Consider the following 20791-nt stretch of genomic DNA (forward strand, 5'->3'; position numbering starts at 1 on the left):
ATCGAGATATTTATGGTTCTTCAAATAAACAAAATCTGGTTAAATTGACTTGGAATATTCTTCATATTCATGCACTCACTACATATTGCTTCTCTATTTATGTTTGCAAAGATCTGAAAAGCAGCGTTTTCCTAGTGAGCTTGCAAATCTCCTGACTCGAGTTAAGCAGAAGAAAAGCCTTTTAAATCCTATAGATTGTGCTTTGTAATAAAGGAGAGGACAATGTGAGCATGGGGCTTAAACAGGGGTTAATTATGTCAATGAAAGGTCACTACTGAGTCTTCAAAATAAAAGCAACTTCATTTTGATTCATTTAGATGTTTGACATTTGTACTACTTTGTATGTTTTCATGTAAAAGCATAACCATGAATTATTGTGTTCGGCATATTTTATTAGCAGTTTTTACTGATTCAATGAAGTCTTCAAAAAAAAAAAAGAGGTAATGATGAAGATGTTGAATGCTGATGAGTAAAATTAGGTTTAAGGATAAAGATTTAAATTCATGACTTGCAGCAATTTCATGTTTCCAGCAGATTAGATCCCATGCAGATGATAATAAAAGGATATTTTCAATCATTGGAGACTTGAAGCTATATTTGGATTAAAATATTTTAAAATTTTCAACACATCTTAACCTAGAAAGCTGTTATAATATAGGTGAATGCAGTTAATTTCTGAAAAACGTTGAACGGAGCAGCCATTCGCGGGTCCCCAGCTGAGTTCCCCCCTCATAAAGCCCCCTTTCCCCGTGTTTCCCCCACTCAGTTCCTCCAGACTAGCGGCAGCAGCAATTAGTAAACACCTGGTGGAACTGCATGTCTGCTGAGCTCCTAACCTAAAGCATTTTCATAAGAACTGAAGGAAACATCTTTACTTGATAGTGCAGTAAAATGGCACTCTGAAAAAAAAAAACATAATACCCCACTGTTATAGACAGACCATTTTACATTGTCACACCGCTTGCTGGAGGGATTTAAAAAAAAAATACTCACATGCAAACTGTAGCAGAGCCTCTCGACTGAGGATGATTCCATAGCTGTTCTCAACTTGACACTGATACTTCCCGCAGTCAGTGATCTCGCTTGCATTCGTTATAATGAGATCTCCATCAATGAAGCTGTAGCGGAAGTCTGTCTTTGAATCTACTTCTGTCCCGTTAATGTACCAACTGAAAAACAAACGAGGAGCGTTAATATGTTTGTAATGAAATGCATCCTAATGAGGTGTGAAATCAGAAGCAGAGACAAAAAAAAAAAAAGAAGCACACACCTGTATGTGGGCAGTGGATTCCCCCGCGCCTCACAGTGCATCATCACTTTCTTTTCATCAGAATCCAATGGAAAAATAACATCATCTGGCTCCTGGATGAAAACGGGCCCAAACTCTTCACTTTCTGTGAAGATGAAAAAAAAAAAAAAAAAAAAGAGGAAAACAGAAAGAGATGACGATAATTGCGCGGTTCACACCAGGAGTGCCAATCAGTTTTACAGTCCAATTACCTCACAATTACGAACAGAAAGGAAAGATGTACAACTCCATGCTGTGACTGAATTGGAAACAGCTAAATGGCATCAGGATGCAGGCAGCATATGTTTTTCAGACTATTAAAAAGACACAAGGAAACAAGCCTGAAAAAAGCCCAAATGAGAGATAACAAATTACATATATGTGTGAAGTGAGCCTCGGAGACCTTCCTGTTAATCCTGCATGATTAACTGAAAATGGGAACTATAATACCACTTTTTTTTGGGTTCATGTAAGCTACTGCCAAATTACATTTACACCTTTAGACCTAGCGCGGTTTCCCTAAAAGCCTAAGTGAGATGAGTGAGATTTGAGCTTTGTAGAAATAGCTCTCGGCCAAGTTCAGGAAAGCAGAACACAAAGTGAACATCAGTCATCTCCCTGGCTTCATTCCCACCTTGGCTGGACTTTTTAATTTTCTGTTCCAACATTGATGGAAAAAATATTTAAAAAATAAAAGAGTGCCATGCAGAAATGATACTGCCGTGTATCATTCCTTCCTGAAACCCGTCTTCCATGTTGTTATGAGTTTGCGAGTATTACAGGATTTTAAAAGGTTCCAGGTCTCAGCGCTGTGAACATTTTTCATCGTAACGCTTTCAAAGTGCGAAATCACTTCATTTGCAAATGCTAAAAGAAAGAGCCAAAATGTTATGACATTAGTTTGGCTGTAGGAAGCACAGAGAAGTGGAGATTTACGGGCGCACAAAATTCAAGGAATCTGGCTAAGAAATGTATGTCCAACAAAAAAAAGATATAAATTAAATAAAACATTTCAAAATGTTAAAATCTATTTAAAATCTATGTAATTCATTAATCAAAATTAACAAATTCAAGTCCTGGCTGTTTACCCCCCCCCCATGTTAAACATAAAATGTAATATAAAATATTTAATAAATTGTTTTAGTGACCATAAAAAGAAATGCTGTTTTTCTGTTGTGAATGTCATGCTATGTGTCTAGTTTTATATTTCAGTGTTAGTTTTGTGACTCAATGAAAAGAATGGGGGGGAAGGGTAATTCCATCAGTTTAATAATATTTTTAATCTGTATTAATATAGATCAAACATAAACATTTAATTATTAATTTGGCAGTTTTCTGTTTTTGTCATCTATTAAAAATCTGTACTACGGTTGATAAAAAATGCTAATCAAATAATTGAATACTCCAAAGGCATCTAAAGCAAGAATATATTGTTCAGATTATATAATCTCCAGCATATTTATGTAGGTCTAGTTGGAGTGTCTGACAGATCCTGTTAGGAATCACGACTACTTCTCCAGTTTATTCTGCTCTGCTGAGCCTTCAGCTTCCACTGAATCATAGACTAGACAGCTTTTCACATATATTGTTCTGTGTTTTGCTTTTCTGAATTTTAAAATGTACAGAAGACCGATGAATCTTGCATTTTTCAGAAGAGTCGTTTTCCTGCAATGTAAAGAATTCATGAAGACATCAAGTCCGGCAGACAAACTGTCTCTGCGCGAAGATTTATCTGAGTAATACACGTCCTTTTCTGTTGAAACGTAACATTTGCTGCCTTTGAGGTTGATCTGGAGGACTCTCGACGTAAACATCGAAGCCACTCAATCTTGCCTATTGCTACCATTTAGAAAGGACCTGGTGTCAGGATTAGAGTCAAGGCTTTCCTCTCACTGTGTATACAATTGCACCAGGCATTTGTCACCATTTCATTGCTCTGCAGGGAAATGAAAAGCTTTTCAAGTAATATCCCAATCACTGGAGGAAAATTCATCAGTATTAAGTTGCAAAGCATGCTGTGTTACAACCCACAGTCTGAAGCACTGGTGGTGTTAAAAAGAAATGAAAAAGCTGACTTCTCTGCTTTCACACCATTTCCACTGAGCTTAACTGTCTTCTAAGTAAAACAGACTCAACAGTATTGATTTGTTGCATCTATCCAACTTAGCTCTGAGTGGCTTGTGCAGCTTGACAATAAGTGTTATTACAAACAAAATCATATGGATTATACAGTTATAATACACTTAAAACAGAATAATTGCTTGTGAGTTATGCTGCGTGTCTCCACCGTTAAGTGCTGCCCCACAAAAAGAATAGAGAATAATATACTGACAACAACTCTATCAATGCTTGGTCAATGAAAGAGTCCAAGGAAACACCAGACATTCAAATACAGATGTAGCTGCTAACAACCTGGTCCGAAAAGGGCCACGATTCAACAAATGTATGAAGCATTTCTTCGTTATGTTGCTAATCATTTGAAACTGGTGACTGCGCTGTGCAGTCTGACCTACAAGACACAAGGATAACCTGAATTAGTTCCAAGTGTGCTGCGAGTAAATACTGAGAAAAATCACAAAATAATTTCATATTTATCCTCTATTTTTATGACTTTCAGGTGATTAGTTAGTTTCTTTGTGGTTGTTGAGCTCTGAAAGTTTTAATACATTCATTCAGAGTTATAATGCAGAACTTTGGATTCTGTCATGCAGCAAGAGCAACAAATGAAATATTTAGATTAAAGCATGTTCACGTCTTCGAACTGCCCAAAGTTAAAGGGTCAATATTTTATTCGATCTCCTATTTTACAAGAGGCAGTTCTACAAATGCCTGCCACACTTTTCAGATGTGTTTTCTTTAATTTGGGAAAACCGTGCGTCATTATCCCAAAACATCTGAACTGAACACTTGCTTGTTTCGGTGTAGCTCATAAAATCTCAATAAAATACATTGAAGTTTGTAACAAAAAGGAGAGAAAACTGAAAATGAGAAGACAAAGAAATTCATATAAATTATATATCACTCTTATGTCGAGGTTATCTGCTGTGTGAGGGGAAACCACAACTTTCTCTTGGGCAAAGATATCCTTTCTATCTTGACAAGAACACAAAGGGAGCTGAATACAGGCATGAGCCTACTTCAATTTCACAAAGGCCACGACCTGGTCAGTGCAGGCGATGCACTGTGATAATAGATGGGTAAGATACATTTCAAGATCAAATCCAGACAGACAAGGCGTGCGTGAAACCTGGAGTGTTGGCAGAGAGCTGAGAAAGAGTCTATTCACAGCAATCAGGTTTCCAGGAGTTCAGTCAAACTCCTGGGCTACATCTCTGGTTTTTGTTTGTTTCAGGAACTAAGACGATTGAAATAATACAGAAATTCAGAATCTTGACTGATATTTTGTAAGGACTGAAAATGTAATCCTGGACAAAAGGTAGTAAATAACATTCTTGAGGTTAGAGGTTTAGTTTTATGAGCCACTGTAAAAAGGCAAGTGAGCTTTTATGTTTTTAAATATGGAATAATTTGTGTACCGTATTTTCCACACCATAAGGCGCACCGCATTATAAGGCGCGTAGAATAGACGCTACAGTAGAGGCTGGAGTTACGTTATGCATCCACTAGATGGAGCTGCACTAAACCGAATGTCAACAAAACAATCCGACTCCGGTCGGCGAGGAGAGGCTTCCGCTATTGGGCCAGGGCGTGGCCGGACGATGGTCACCCTTCTCCATTCGTACACAGCACGTTGGTGGAGAACGTGGTGCTAAATGACCTGCAGACGACCTGATTCTAGACGGTCAGTATAGATAGGTCAGTCAAACTTTATTAATAGATTACAAACCAGCGTTCTGACAACTATCCCAGCATGCACCACACGCTTCTTCTACGGGGAAAATGAAGTCGGAGGCTGCTTACCATAGTTGCTAGACCTGTTGTGGCTCAATATTGGTCCATGTAAAAGGCGCACCGGATTACACGGTGCACTTATAGTGCGGAAAATACGGTATTCTGTCTGACTTCTCTAGCTTTAAGTACCTTAATAAGAAAACATCGCAGTGTTTATTTAATATCAAAGAATGTTCATCATCTTTTATCAAGTTACAGAAAAAACTGCAAAAGGAAACTTTGAAAAAAAAAACTGTTTTAATGCATCTACAATTTTGATATAAAGAATTTCATGCCTATAGAAAACACAACTTGTTACAGATGAAGCCAAATAAAGCATGAGCTTGACTGCAACATTAATTTCACCTTCACTCCTGAGGTCCTCCTGAGAGCCCAGCAGGCCGAGGGCTGACAGAGGGTGACTGGAGAAAACAGGCCAGTCAGGAGTCACCAGCCCACCACTGTGCTGCTGTCGAGGTCTGCTGCGCGAGTTGAGCGCTGACGAAGAGCTGTCTTGTCTCATTCGTAACACCGCTGCGTATGACATCGGCCGTGCCGCAACAGCTCTCGCAAACTCTGGGGGAAGAAAAAAAAAAGACGAGATAGAACATGAGCAGTCCAGAGTTATATTTCTTGGTACGTTTCAGTGGGATTAAGAAAAAAAGAAATGGATACATCAGGTGGTTTAAGAATGAATAACGAACAGTGCAATGTAACCATTTTGATTCACATCCCTTTTTTTGCTATGAAGTCATCTAACTACTGTGCAATAAAATACATTTTAAAATGCAGGAGCCAAAAAAACACCCGAAACCTTAATAAGATGTACCCCACTTCAGATAGAGCTGGAAATTAAATAAATGGTAAAATGTCCTACAGTGAAGGAACTGCAAGGGAAGTTTCCTGAAATAAAACACAAGATTATATTTGAAGCCTGGAGGAAGACTTAAAAACTCTTTTCTGACAGGTATGCAAAACATATTGTTGAGAAGTACATTTATGAAACCTCTAGCTCTTTATTAAAGTTGGTACTTTCTGCTGCTCAATCAAATCCTATGCTTGTCTTCTGGCCTGTTGTGGAAGATTTTAGTTTTCATAGAGCACAAGTATCATCTTTTGAACTGGTTGCAAGAAAAAAATGTAACTATTTTTACAAAATGTCTTTACTACAGTCTTAATATATGTTTTATTGAAAATATGTGGCGTATCAACTGTGATACCATAAGTCAGTACAGTGTGGATTTTTTATTTGATTATTTCACGTGTATAATTCATTCCTTTAACGTAGGAAAAATGAATGAAATATGTTAATATGTTAATGAAAGCATAGTATCAAAGTGATGAAATAATACGATGAAAGGTTACAATTTTAAAATACAGAATGCTCAGACTATAGCATCAGGCTATAACCGGAAAAGTCAACTTTATATTTCAAAGGGCAACCAGGTGCAATTTGAGCTGATGTTGCACTTTTTTTCTAACGTCGCCCAGTTTGGTGTCGTATATAAAACTGTATTTTAAGTGAGTAAACGTGTTGAAATTGTGCACAATTTGCGAAACATCAAATCACGTCACATCTATAAACTCGGAGTGGTTTATGATGCGCCTCTGTCATTTGTTTTATAGTGCAGATGTAGTGGGATGACAGGCATAAAAGTCACAGCGCGCTACTTTAGGCTTTTTTTCTTAGTCCATCTTCAGTGACCCTGCTTGGGATGGAAGTTTAATGCTTTATTAACTTTATGATTGGCTGACCAATGGTCAGACAATTATAATCTGTCAAATCAAGACAAGTTTATTTGTATAGGACATTTCAGCAACAAGGCAGCTTAAAAACACAATAACCAATTACATTGAGACTATAAACAAGCACATTTCACCAAACGCCAGCATTAAATTCATTAAGAATAATTATCAAATATTCATGTAATGTTTTAGTCAATGTGCCAATTGTTATTAATAAAAAGGCAACTCTAAACAAGTTGTCTTGCTTTAAAATAGCAGTTTTAAAGGGTCAAGGGTCAGAGTCTTGAAGCTTTTAGATGTGTCCCTTGTCCTACATGCTGCCTGCAGCTCCACAGAGCTCTGCTAGTGAGTGAATACCGGAGCCAGGTGTGCTGAAGCAGAGAGGCAACTAAAAGATGCAGGACACCTGCCCTTGAGGAAAGCAGTTTAAAAAGACTCAGTGTTTCAGCATCTTTGCAGTTTTCTGGAAGTTTGTTCCAGATTAGTGGGGCATAAGAGCTGAATGATGCTTCTCTGTGTTTGGTTTTGATTCTGGGGATGCAGAGTAGATCTGAACCGCTGTAACACTGAAATGTGTAAATATAGCATTTGCAAAGTGTAAATTAAAAGAAGTTCTCCAATTATTGTGGCATTTAGCAAATAGAAAAAAAAACTGATAATCCTAACTTGCCTAAAACCGAAACAGTTAATTCTGATTTCACATCAAACAGTCCAAAAAAATACATGCATGTGTCTTTTTATGAATGTACTTTGTATGTAAAACTGTGTGTATTTGGAGTTTATAATTGTGAAACTCATGCTTTGTAGCTTCATCCAAAAACATCTGGCAGTCTGACTGGAGATCGACTTGTGGACTGCTGGGACATTAGTTGCAGTACTTGAAGCCACATCCTTTCATATGCTGTGAAATGCAAATAAGAACAGCATGAACTGTTTTTATTTTTTATTCTATTTTATCAAGGACATCACACGAGGCATGATAACAAAGCAGCAGTTGTTTGGGACGAAGGTTTCCTAGCCAAAAGCTCATTTGCAAACATGGCAGATAGACAATAGCGCAATGGGAGGTATTTGATAAATGGCCTGTACTGTATAATGCTTTATCAAGTCCTGAGGACCGCAAAGTGTTTACTCTACAGAACGAGCCCCTACCGCCGTGGCCACCTTCGCTGAAGGTGTTGCCTGACGGTGTTTCCCTCACAAGTTTCAGAAATGTCTGGGGGTTTTCAGTCTTCATGCTAATTTTATTACAGATGAAAGAGAAAAAGAAAAAACTTCTCATTTAGCTCTAATACAGCCTGACGTTACGTATGCAATTTCTGCCCAGGTGTCATCTTATATACATCCTCCAAATTCACTTTTCATGCCTCGCTGGTAAAGACATGAATTTTCTAAAATGAAACATGAATACACTTTATCATCTTTCATTAAGGATTATTTTATTCTACTCTGTTCCATATCTGTAACATTACAAAGTGGATAAGAAACCCCCCAAAAAGGGGCTTATGTCATGGTTATTCTTTGTTCATTTCAAAGAGTTGTAATATTTCCTTTACTTTTGAAGAATTCAAACTTCTTTTTTTTTCAGGTAGGCTAATGAGACATTGTGCTGTGCTTTTATTAAGCTAAAAATATCAGAACTAAATGCTTTACCCACAGATTGATGAATATGTAACTTTTCTTGAGTAACTGTACAAAACTGCTGTAGGTATAGACAGCAAATAAAACACAGCGAGCCAGATAGCAGAAGCAGCTCACGCTAAAATGCAAAAGACAAGAACCTTAAAGCACAGCAAGAGTCTAATCAGAGTTCTACAAAAGGGGGAGGGGGTGTGGGGGAGTTTTGCGCTACATGATAAAGTGCTATGGAAGAACTGAATAAAACAGAGAAATAATTATGTATCCTTAGGGACTTGTCAGCACAAAAACACTGCTATCTAAAAATGGAGAGCAGGCAATTACTGTATAACATATTCTTGGGTACAGCAAGATATGGAACTCTGAAATTAAAAGCATTGTGAGTTTGAATATTGCAAAGCAAAGCAATGGGTAGTTGGATGTCATCTTGGCAGCCGGTTTATCATGTCATGAATCAGTTCAGCTGAGGTGTACACAGACTCCCTTCTGCACATAACAATGAACCTATCATTACTGCAGAAAAGTTTGCTTTAACAGCCATAAGAAAAATTGATTTTTTGTTTTACAGAATGTATAACTACCACTTAGCTCTCTTGTGCCCAAACCCTAAAAGGTATAAATGCATGTTCTTGTTGAATTTTTAATGGATAAGAAAAGCATGCATTGCTTAGAAAAATGAGTGAAAAGAAAATAAAACCTTCATGTAGAAGAATGAATTTGCAATGAATTCATATTTTTTGTATGACTAACTGTAGACTGTTTTCTATTCTGGTTGTGGCTTGACTTGGTCTGTCACAAAAACAAGGTGAGAAGTTTTAAAAAACAAAAGTTTTAAGTGCCGTAAAACCTCTTCACTGAGTTGCATAACCAACACACGGATGTTTGAATCTGTGGATGCAGAGTGGCAGAGCCATCAATGTCATGGAGGCTAAAGTGATATCCTAGAAGTCACGAGTTGACAATTCTCTTATTTTGGGATTAGCAAATATATTTATATGTAGAACTCTGTCTTTTGTATGAATGTGCTTGTCTTTGGGGTCCAAGTGGCTGTCATATAGTAGAGATTATTTTGTTACCTACAGTATAACATGCTCTCATTTCATTTTAAATTGTGCGCTGGGATCAGTGCTGTGGAGCTTACAGAGTTGCGCCGTTATTGGTCAGTAATGTAACGTTTTGGTTATGTCAGAATCTGGTTTGATTCACCTATTTTTATTTTTTCACATGACCGTCTAGATATGACTTTTTTTTCCGTATATATTGTAAGTACTTAAAGAAATACAAAGCATATCTGATGTGATTTTGTCAATTTCGCTTTCAATTTTAAAGGATCCAGATTGCCAGAGTGCGTGAAGCGTCTGCATTGTGTAATAAGATCGTAAGTATTATTGGGCCATTGCTCCAGTTGCACAGTTCACAGTTGCAATCACAGTTGCAATATTTCTTTAATAGTAACACACCTTTATATAGTGCTGGTTTAAAATAGAAAACTGGTTTAAAACTGTTTTCTCTCTCTTCTTTACACCATAAAGGTTTCAAGCCACTGAACCCTGCTGGGCTCTTTTTTCTAAATTTAAATAAATTAATTCAACCCAGACAGTTTTTGCTCAAATTGCATTCCGGTATAGAAATGGCTCCTATTTGTTGCATCCATATATGTATGAATGACAGCTGTGATGTGACAGTTGCAGTGTGTTAGAGGGAAGCTCAGAGTGATGACAAGGAAGCGGCTTATTATACAGTAGCTTGACACAGTTTAAAGAAGACAGCTGCACCGTCTGCATTCAAACAAAGTTTAAAGATTCTCAGCTACTTTTTTACTCAGACAGAAGGAACATATGCATTAAAAATACATGAAAGCTGGTTGTGTTAATACACTGACATGTACAGTACTTTGCAAAAGTCTTCTAACTGAACTTAGAACTTTGTTATAATCTTGTCATGCACAACCTCAAACAGCCACGTAGCACACTAACACAAAATAAGACATAACTGTGTAATTGTGAAGCCAGCAGACAAACACAACTTGTTTTTTGCAATGAATAAAAAAATCCAAAAACTACAGCATGAATTTGCATTTAATCCTCCAGTCAATAACTTGTAAAATCATTGTTTGCAACAATTGCAGCTGCAAACCTTATGGGTGTTCAGACTCCTATGAAAAAGTCCATTGCTATCTTTAAACCCTTTTAAAATTGGTTAATTAAATCTTAAACAAGCAAAATATCAACACACTGATACTTTTGCAGGACATTATACTTAATGTTGCCATCATAATTTAGAAATGATGTTTTAGTTTTGCTTTTTGTATTTGAATATTCCATTAAAAGCCTGAACCTTCTGCCAAAGCCATGAGGAATATCACAAAGGAGCTTCAGCACAGAGTGTCATTCCCCTTCAGCTGTTGAAAATTAAGCATTCACAGAGTCAGGTACATTATTCATCGTAGTTGATAAAGGATTTAAAATTAAATATCCCCCAGACCTGTAAGCTGACACTTGCATAGATTGCATTTATTTACTTGCAATCTATCTGCTTTCTGCCACCGAGCCATCGCTGAGCGACTGATGATGTGTTCATTCAGCTACAGGAGACACGTGATGTTCCGCGCAATTAGGAAGAACAAATATATGCTTATATCCGTATCATTCCTTGATCAAACACAGTTGGGGATATTGGAAAAAGTGTAACAGAGTCAAAAAGTCACAGACTGATCGTTTTAAAGTATGACTTACACCAGATGAATGCATATTATTAGTTATATTTTATAACATATCCCCCCAGTCAAACTTTTGAAATGCTGAAACATGATGCAATATTTTCCTAATATGAAAATCAGAGCTGTGCGAATGTGAGCGTTATGTTGGGTAAGACTGAATATGGATTTCTCTCTTTATGTGAAATCAACAAATTTAAAAATCTCAAATAGAAGACACTGGAGAAGATTTCTGGTTGGGGTCTTTGAGGAAGGGATTTGTCCACCACAGTGGCCATCACATCCCGTCAGATATTTGCTCAAAGTGTGACATACAGACCCATTTGGCAAAAACATGCGGCAGCAAACACTATCCTCATGCACAGTCACTTGCTGTGAATTCTCAGAGCCTCTATCTGCTAGATTTACAAAACTCATGTTTGGACACTTTTGCTGGGTAAAGCATATCAATTGGGTCTGATCTGAACCTGCGGTTTCTCAAGCAGCAGCTCTTTGGGGTTTTCTGGCACACGACAACCACAAACTTCTATATATTTATTTTAGCAAGAGCCTCTTTTTTGGACCAACAAAAACCGTGTATAATTGTGGTGTGGAAAGAAAAATACTTTTTTCTTCAAAATAAAAACTCAAAATGGAAACAAGAGTTTGTACCCACAGAGCCAATACTTTGTAGAGTAAAAATGCTGCTGCAGTTACAGCCGTAATTCTTTTGTGGTCTGTTTCTACAAGTTTCACACGTCCAGACTGATGTTTTTTTCTTTCTGGAAAGTAGCACAAGATACAGATTGAATAAATTGCTTGTGGACAACATACTACAGATTTTCAGACAGATTAATTGCCTGGACTTTGACTTGGTCATTCTAACACATGAAAATGCTTTGACCCATTCTACCTTGAACTCTTTTGCTGGAAACAAAAATCTTTCTCCAATTGATTTTCTTCTACAATTGCCTCATAAATTGCTCCATCCATCTCTGAACAAAGCATGATGCTGCCACCACCATGTTTTATTATAAATAATGATGTGTCAGTTATTTCTGGAGAAACTCTTGCATGTAGACCAAAAATGTCAATTTTGGTCTCCTTCCATATGCTAGCTGCCCACCACTCAAAGCATGACCCCGAGCACATAAGCCAAATCCTTTACATGCAACCAAACTACAACTATTTTGTTTTTCTGTCACAAAATCTCAATAAAATACATTAATGGTTGATGATGCACTAGGATAATTTGGAAAAGGTATGAAAGGTATGAGGGAAAGGAGTGCTTTTGCAAGTCATTATACAATATACAAATATGCAATATTTATGTAGCACCAATTCACAACACATGCTGTCTCAAGGCACTTTACAATAAATAAATAAAGCTGGGCCAAAGACTCAGCAGAGTGGAAAGATGCATAACATTTATTGCTGACAAACTGGAAAGACTGACAAATTTCTGCAAATCTTCAACAAATAATACTTAAAAGTGCATTGAATTCTATTTAAATTGTTTAAAACAAATTGAAACAGAGTATTACTGCAGTGTTTCCCACACAAACGTACAACATCACATCTACTATGTATTATAGCAACATTGCTGGAATATTCTGTCAAAATTTCACACTGAAGCAAAATCCTGAACACTCAGTGCAAAGAAAAAACTCCCCTTTTGTTTGTTTGACTACTGAAGCCACCCGGCACTTTCTCCTGTCAGCTTTCACCTTCATCTGATAAAAGCAATGACCCTTGCAGATCCCACTGATCCCTATCTTTCAGAGGGCGTAAAACCAGAAACACTCCTTGTTGAAAAGACTCTGTGTGCTCCATTTCCGAGAGCTCCAGCCCAATGCCATCAGTTATTGTTTGAGGTCGTAACACCAGCGTTACGATTACATCTCCAAAGGTGGCAAATGCCATCTGATAGCCAAACAGGGAACAAAAAGCCAAACACCGCTGTTACTTGTCCTTATTATCATATGAGTGTTCAGCTATTAGAGCCTTTGTTTTAATGAAGGTTACATTATTGGGGAAGTGACACCTACTTGGGACAGTTATTCACCTCTAAGACAAAAGGATTAATATGCAAGCAAATCACGAACAGAGGGAGCGAGGGAACTTAAAGGTAACGACAACGGTCTGGAAAACAAAGGAAACACGAAGCAAGCGGAATAGAAAACCTGCAAACTTGTATGAGGTCAAGGCGTTGACACGTGGGGGAATGTGTGAGCCTTGTGAGAATTTGTCTGTCTCCTGCAGAAATCTGTCGAATAATGTACAGTAAGAAGGCGAGGCATTCGAGGGGACTCAAGTAGACGGACATGATTGGCTATCGCCTGTAAGATTAATGAAGACCTTCAGAGGGAGATTATATTGACTCAAGCTGATTATGCTTGAGACCATTTATTCAGCTGAATATCATTACAGATGGAACAATCCATACATCATATGCAACCTCGCCTTACCTCCTATCACAATATACTACTCACTAAGCCCTGTTCTTTTTTCATTACTCTCGGTGTACTAAGGGGATCATATGAGCTGAATCAACCTTGCTGGGGTATGAACCGGCACTGACGCTGTATAATGCAGGCTTTAATGGAAAATATGAACATCTTCTCCATTCTGATTTATTGATGCACGTTTTTGCTGTGGGTTTCTATAACGCAAGAAAACTTTAAGGTGATAGACAAGTTTTGCAGCATCTTATTGTACTTAAAGTATTCAAACAAGGAATGCATGATATATCAGCACCAACATTGGTATTGGCCGATATTAGTCATGTTTTAACACATTGGTTTTGGCCCAATCGCCAAAACTGTGCCGATATAAACAACTGTTATTTATTCCCATCTTGTAGCTGTCCGTTTCTGGTATTTTCTTTCCCCAAAAGGTGTTAAAACAGAGAAATTTATTTAATATTGGTTATCGGCCATAACAGCTATATTAATATCAGATATCAATATGAGCCCGAATTTTCATATCGGTGCATCTCTAAATTATACCTCTTGGAGATTTTCCTTCACAGCAGGTTTTCTTCCAGAATCAGTAGAACAATAATGATTTGTATGCTTTGTATTGCATTAGGCACATGATTAATCTCTTCAGAAGAGAGTATTAATCTCACCAAAGTTCAATCCAGATCCACATGGCATTCTCTGGGACGTAGCCAGAGAAAAAGCTTTAGCTGAGCAATGTTGATGGCTTCAACCAACTCCCTTTCGTAAGCTAACAACTTGTGCAGCAGCAGGTTCATGTTGCTTACTAGGCCACATTTCATTCCTTGGAGGTTCGTCAATTTTTACGACCAGTTATGCAAACTTTGTGATGAACTGCTAGTCAGGAAACAGTGGTCACATCAAATTGTTTTCTATGTCACACCATTCACAATGTCGAAAGTTATAAAGAGAAATGCAGTCAATCAGTACACTGGAATATGGATCTCAAATGTCCATGAACCGCATATATACAGGGTCCACATAGTTGAAAGAATAGACACATTTTGCACCCAATATGCGCTTAAAAATATAGACTGGACTGAAAGGAAAAAAATTGTACAACAGTTTGACTAATTCAAATGGTTGTAATCCTCTGTGTGCAAGTCAAAAGTCTCCATATCTTGCTAATGACCTGATTATTTAACTCAGGTGTGAATCTTAAAGTTGCAGGATACCGGACCTCAACCAGAGGGCTGGAGTTAAAGTCTGCTGGTCGATTATAAAATCCACAAAAATAACGAAAAAAAACTGTAAATGGTGATGCTACGGTGGTTAGGTTGAGCATTTACCTTTTCTTCTCAACACTGATTACTGATTTGGAACACCTGAGGACGCGGTGAGGCCTTATTTAAAGCCTGACTAGCAGCTAACGTCTCTCCTTCACAGGCAGACATGCTTCCTCCTTTTGATTTGTAGATGATTTTGATTGCACATTACAACACTTCCACATACGTTCCCCACTCAATCACACCACACACTTTTGATTTCACTGCCTTTCACACTTCATATTAGAAAGTTTAGTTTATGTTGAATAAATTCAGATTTCAGAAACTTTTATACACGGTGTGTTTCCACTTTTCATAACCAAGTACAAAAACTATTAAAATCTACCAGAAATAAATAAAAAAAAACGGGAGCCATCATTGTCCAACCCAACGGTTTAAAAATCATTGGTATCAGAACACAAATTTATGCACTGAAATGCCAAATTTAAATCTTTTGCCTGCTGATTGAATGCCAGAGCTCTAATTGTAACGTTCACTCAAAAATCTTTTTTTTTTTTTGCTCCCTTTCCCAGACTCCAGTTGCTCATATAAGGCAGTCACAAGTCAGACTCTCCTGCCAGCTGGAGAAGACCCACTAGTCTCAGATGGTGGGATTGGAAATAGATTTTGCATATCTCAGTTTGACTGAACTAAGTTCAAGTCATAAGAGTTGTCGTTATACAGTACTGTCCTACTGCTAGTACCAAACTTGTTCTCAAAGTTACTAAAATAACTGGTGATTGGAATTATCTACACCATTTACCACCATCTTTTAAAACAGATTTTCTGTGGTTTCCAATCACTGCAATATATTCGCAGCATAGAGTCTGTGTAGCAAATGTAAATATTCATTTGTTTCCCCACACACAGTCATAACCCTGGTGTGTGACTCTTTTGCCCTTCGCGAAAATGACTTCATGCATTACTTATACAGCACTATACTTCTATATTTCCTGCAACCCACTTTTAATATTTAGATAGCTCGGAGTTAGCAGAGGAAAAGGTGAATTACCATTCCACACTTAACACTCGGAGCAACATTTTATTTCAATCAGTGGCCGACTGTGGGGGAGAAAAAAAAAATGGCCTCAGACATCATGCCAGCCCAACCCACTTTTAAACATAAGAGAAATCTAATTGTGCTGCCCTCTCTGCCTCCGCATGATTTAAATATCTGCGGAATGAAAAGAACTTGACAGGGGAGACAAGTGGAAAAAAATGGAACACAGAATCTACTGTCTTCAAAGCAAGCGTTTTCAGAGCATTCAGAGTGAACAGTAGGTCAATAATCCATTACACAAACCATCATGTCAAAGTATTTTAATGGACAAAGACACCATCATATCAGTGGGGTTAGCTACTCATAGCTGCTGTTGCTGATAATATTTGAAACCAGTTTGGAGTGCGGCTCTCCTGCTGAGAAGGGGCATTTAATAGCTGCGGTCAGACATCAAACTTTGTGTACAAATCCACACAAAAAAGCAAATATATGCACACATTTCACACTTTTGACTGAGACTAAATGGGTCTTTATCTCGACATTATGTTAAGATATGAAATATTTAATCCTAGAGATTACACACAATGTTGATGATTTTGAAACAAATCTATGAATATACATTAAATTATTTCTTAATGTTGAGTGATATTATCCTGGTAGTTAGGAACTGCGGAAATAACCAATAAAAACTCATCATTGATCATGATGCGCTTAGCAAACATCACAATCCTCTGTAGGCCTGCACACATCCCTGGGGGGCTCCTGGGTTCAATGTGATGGTGTTGGAGCTGATGCAGCTGATCTGGACTGTGAAGTCGTCCAGTAAGGGAGTCCAGGAACCAGCTGCAGGAGGAGGTGTTCACTCCAGGCAGGTGTAACTTGAGCTGCGAGGCAATGATGGTATTGAATGCTGAGCTGAAGTCTATAAACCAGCATTCTCACATGGGAGTTGAGGTGTGACAGGGAGTGAGATCCCTTCAACCGCTGACCAATTTGTGTGGCATGTGAACTGCAGCGGGTCCACTGTAGGAAGGAGCTGGTTCAGAACCAGCTGCTCAAGGCACTTCATATAATTGGAGTAAGCAGTCAATGAGCTCTGAAGCTGTGGCCCTTTTTTGGAGCGGGGCTAATGGTGGTGGCCTTAAAGCACTGTGGGACTCTGTGGGTTTTCTTATTGATAGATCTGAGAATGATTAAAAACAAACATATTTCATAAATAATTCATTAGTAGGTTTTTGATTCATAAACTCATGAAGTAGCAGTCTCAGTAGTTCAATATTTAGCATTCTCTGCAGTGTTAGAAGTAGGAAGGATGAACAGAAACATCCATCTGTCAATTCTGCAATTAATTCCTCCATTTTCTACTTCCAACTTTGACCTGGGAACCTGCAGTCTATGCAGAGACTCTCTTTATAATTTATGAGAAGAAACCAACACAATAAAAACAGAGATGCCAAGACATTGCTCTGAAGAAGCAAATTTCCTCTCCATCTTCCATGCCATCCAAAAGCAAACATTACTCTTTCTTTAGAGGTACTGACTGCTCCCTGTCCTAAGTGGGCACGCCACCATTTTCCTAGAGGTGTCAGACTTACAGATGTTTCCACCCTTGAAGCTTCTGGGTAAATTATAGAAAGCCGCACTGCAACTTTCTACAACCAGTACTGTAGAAAGTAACAATTCGAGGGAGAAAACGTGAAACTGGACACCTTGACTTTGTATAGAGAAAATGAAAAAATGATTACATGTAACAAATGTGGGTATGAATACTTTTACAAGGCATTAGGAAGAATGTTTTCTTCCTGTGCCAACAGTATTTAGCTCATTTAAATTAAGTAAGACAAACCAATCTATTATATTTTGTTTTATACGCAGACCTCAGAACTAAACTGGTATTACTTAAATACCTCAAAACACCATTTTGTTTGTTGCTTCAGTATTGCTCATGTCAAATATGAATCTAACTTGAGCCAATAGTAACTTTAAAATGCATGGACTTGACACACAGATGGTATATCAATCTAATACAACAGAGTTTTTCCTGAGTTTTTACAGTGCTTTGACTAGACTGAAAGCATCTAGCAGGTTAAATACTCTCATTTTCATCCATCACTGCTTATCCCTCTCCAATCTGACAATTTTGGACTTGATATTTGTACATAGTTTGACTTTTTTCTCTCATCTCCAAAATCCAAAATGTTTTCTTCTAGTTTTAGCAAGTGCAAAAACAACAGCATCTTTGAAACAAATCGATTGTAATATTACCCACTCATGCAGTGATCTGGTTCAACAACACCAAAGGACTCATAAGTGCAAATTTTTGGAAATTGAATTTAGCATCAGTAGAGTGCCACTATCTGCCAAATAGCTTTGGTTTCTGCTGCATCTCTGTCAAAGCAAATGCTGCGTAAATCGAAGCAATTTGAAGCTGGATTTTTAGTCTGTGACCTTTATAGTAATAAAAAGGTATTATGTTGTCACTGCGAAGAAATGGAGATCAGTTAGATACACTGGGAACATTCATACTTAAAACTAATAAGTAAAAACAAAAAGCAGGGATGCCCTGATCTTCCCTTTATGGTTTTATTTCAGATGCAATTACAGCTAAGGCGTTGGGATAGAACATGCCAAGTGATGTTGCTAACCTGTACATTGTTCTGAACGATTTTAAAATAGAAAAGAAAAACATTTCATTTGCCATTTGCAAACCTGGTAGTTTCTTCCCAAGACGACTGTAAGAAAGTTGACTTTAATGTTCCCAGTTTGATTTAAAATTTTAACTTTAGGCAAAATCCAACCACACCATAAAACTTGGCGATGTCGTAAACTTTTGAGGAAACTCTAAAGAGATTATCCATGTGACAAGCAAAGGAGATTAAGAATAAATGACTGCCTTGCATGTATTTTGGGAAATATATGATATTGCAGCTGCTTGGACCACAGAATGTCCTCCCATTTCAATCCAACTGACTAGAGCTACTTTATTTATTAATCCATCTGCAAATATTTTAATTAATCATTTAATTTATGAATTTTATCCAACAGTAGCAACAATTAAATTTTTTTGTTAATTTCTGCACAGCTAATTCTGATATTTGAGGGAAATCACATGCGGGGAAAATTGCTGAGTGGCTCAGTTGGCAGGTAGAACCATGCACACTCCTCTCTCTCCACCGTATTTCCTGTCGATTTGCTGTTCAAAAAAAGCCACTTGTTCAAAAAAATGTTTTTGACAAGAATTAATCAAATACAGAAACTGAAATGTGTAAAAATCATGAATGTCAAATGTGATTAGACTAAATTCTAAGTAAAATTTTGACTACTTTTATGCTACAAAGGACAAAAAATGTTTCAAATAAAGGTTTGTATTAAACCTTTTATTTTGTATCATCCTGTGGTGGACAGGCGACCCGCTTACTGCTGGACATGGACTCCAGCCTCCCCCTGGACCCGGCCTGGATAAGCAGGTAAACCAATAATGAATGGATGGACAAACACTTTAATGAAGCCTAACTAAGCCTTTAGTTATTTACAGTATCTATTATGTATGAGTTTGTGTTGTTTACAATTTATTCATCAACCAATAAACAACAACTCAGTCTCAGAGCATGTCATTCAGGTTAATAACTGTGCTTATGGTGTGTTGTGTGCAAGTCTGATTTGTAAAAAATATATATATAGAAACAGGATTAAGATTTAGGAAAAGATAAATACTTAAGCTAAAATGATCAGTATTAAGGTAAAAACATATTGGCTGATACAACTTTGGAAAATACAACGAATGAAAGCATGGCTAAAAAGTTCAACTTGCAAAGAATATTAAGTCACTAATCTATAGAAAGTAATGAAAGAAAATAAAAAGCTGGGGAAAATGCATGCTATCTGGTTAGGATTATATTTTCTGGTTTGCATCAATAGTTCAGTGTTTACACATTTAAGCAGAAGAGTCATAAGGTGCGAGAGAAAACAGAAAACTACTGCAACAAGTTCCTACCTGCACTCTCAGCCATTCAGGTTTTATTTTTAGGTAAAGATTTTTTTGTTGTTTCCTAATTTTGCTTTACAGTTAAAAGTTGTTCTCTGCATTACTTCATATTGTAGTTAAAATATCAAAAGTCAGACAGCAATAAGTTCCCGGTACTTCATTTAAATGGGTTAGTGGTAGAGTTTTAATCAAGAAATTGTCTGAATATAAACTGCTGTACAGCAGCAGTGGCACCCACTGTGTTTATATAGATTTACTGCTTTTATGACACATTCCCACGCATTAGATGAATCACTTACAAAATCTCTGGGGAGTCTCTAATGACACTTTGCAGACAGTTGTTGAAATGGCTCATGATTAAATTACACCAGCCCTCCATGTGCTTCTGCTGTTGGCGTCTAAACTAACATCACAAGTGCTTGATAACACCAGACGTTGACTTTCTATGGGAAGAAAAAGATTTGAAACCGTGGAAATTTTGCTTTCCTTGCACAATGACATTCCAGTCTTTTCAGAAGGAGGTAAAAAAATAAAAATAAAAATCGGCACTACCTGTAAATGTGTGCACATCTTGAAGCAGATTCAGAACTGCTGCTAACGAGCTGAAAAGGACTGCTGAGTCCCAGTCTGACTATTATATATTATATATATATATAAACTAATACAGACGTTAAAGGTACCCTAATGATGTCAAGCTGATTTGGTATGAACCCAAAGCTGACTATGCAAATTTATACCTCTTACATCTTTAGGCGTAACAAGTTTGTTTGTTGTTTCTTACA

The 20791-nt window shown here is 37.4% G+C and overlaps 1 protein-coding gene across 2 annotated transcripts in view; it reads right to left on the reverse strand.

The window, feature by feature from the left end:
- The window catches only part of cntn5 (contactin 5), a 161539-nt gene that overhangs the window by 95249 nt on the left and 45499 nt on the right, over positions 1-20791 (reverse strand). For both annotated transcript variants that reach the window (XM_017308391.2, XM_008426420.3), the window contains 3 exons: positions 5546-5755; positions 1271-1394; positions 994-1169 (listed from right to left, as the gene is read on the reverse strand). In XM_017308391.2, the coding sequence (XP_017163880.2) occupies positions 994-1169; positions 1271-1394; positions 5546-5755 (510 nt within the window). The remainder of the gene's footprint in view (positions 1-993; positions 1170-1270; positions 1395-5545; positions 5756-20791) is intronic.

Source organism: Poecilia reticulata, chromosome 13 (assembly GCF_904066995.2).
Source record: "Poecilia reticulata chromosome 13, P_reticulata-male-v2, whole genome shotgun sequence".
NCBI lineage: Eukaryota > Metazoa > Chordata > Actinopteri > Cyprinodontiformes > Poeciliidae > Poecilia > Poecilia reticulata.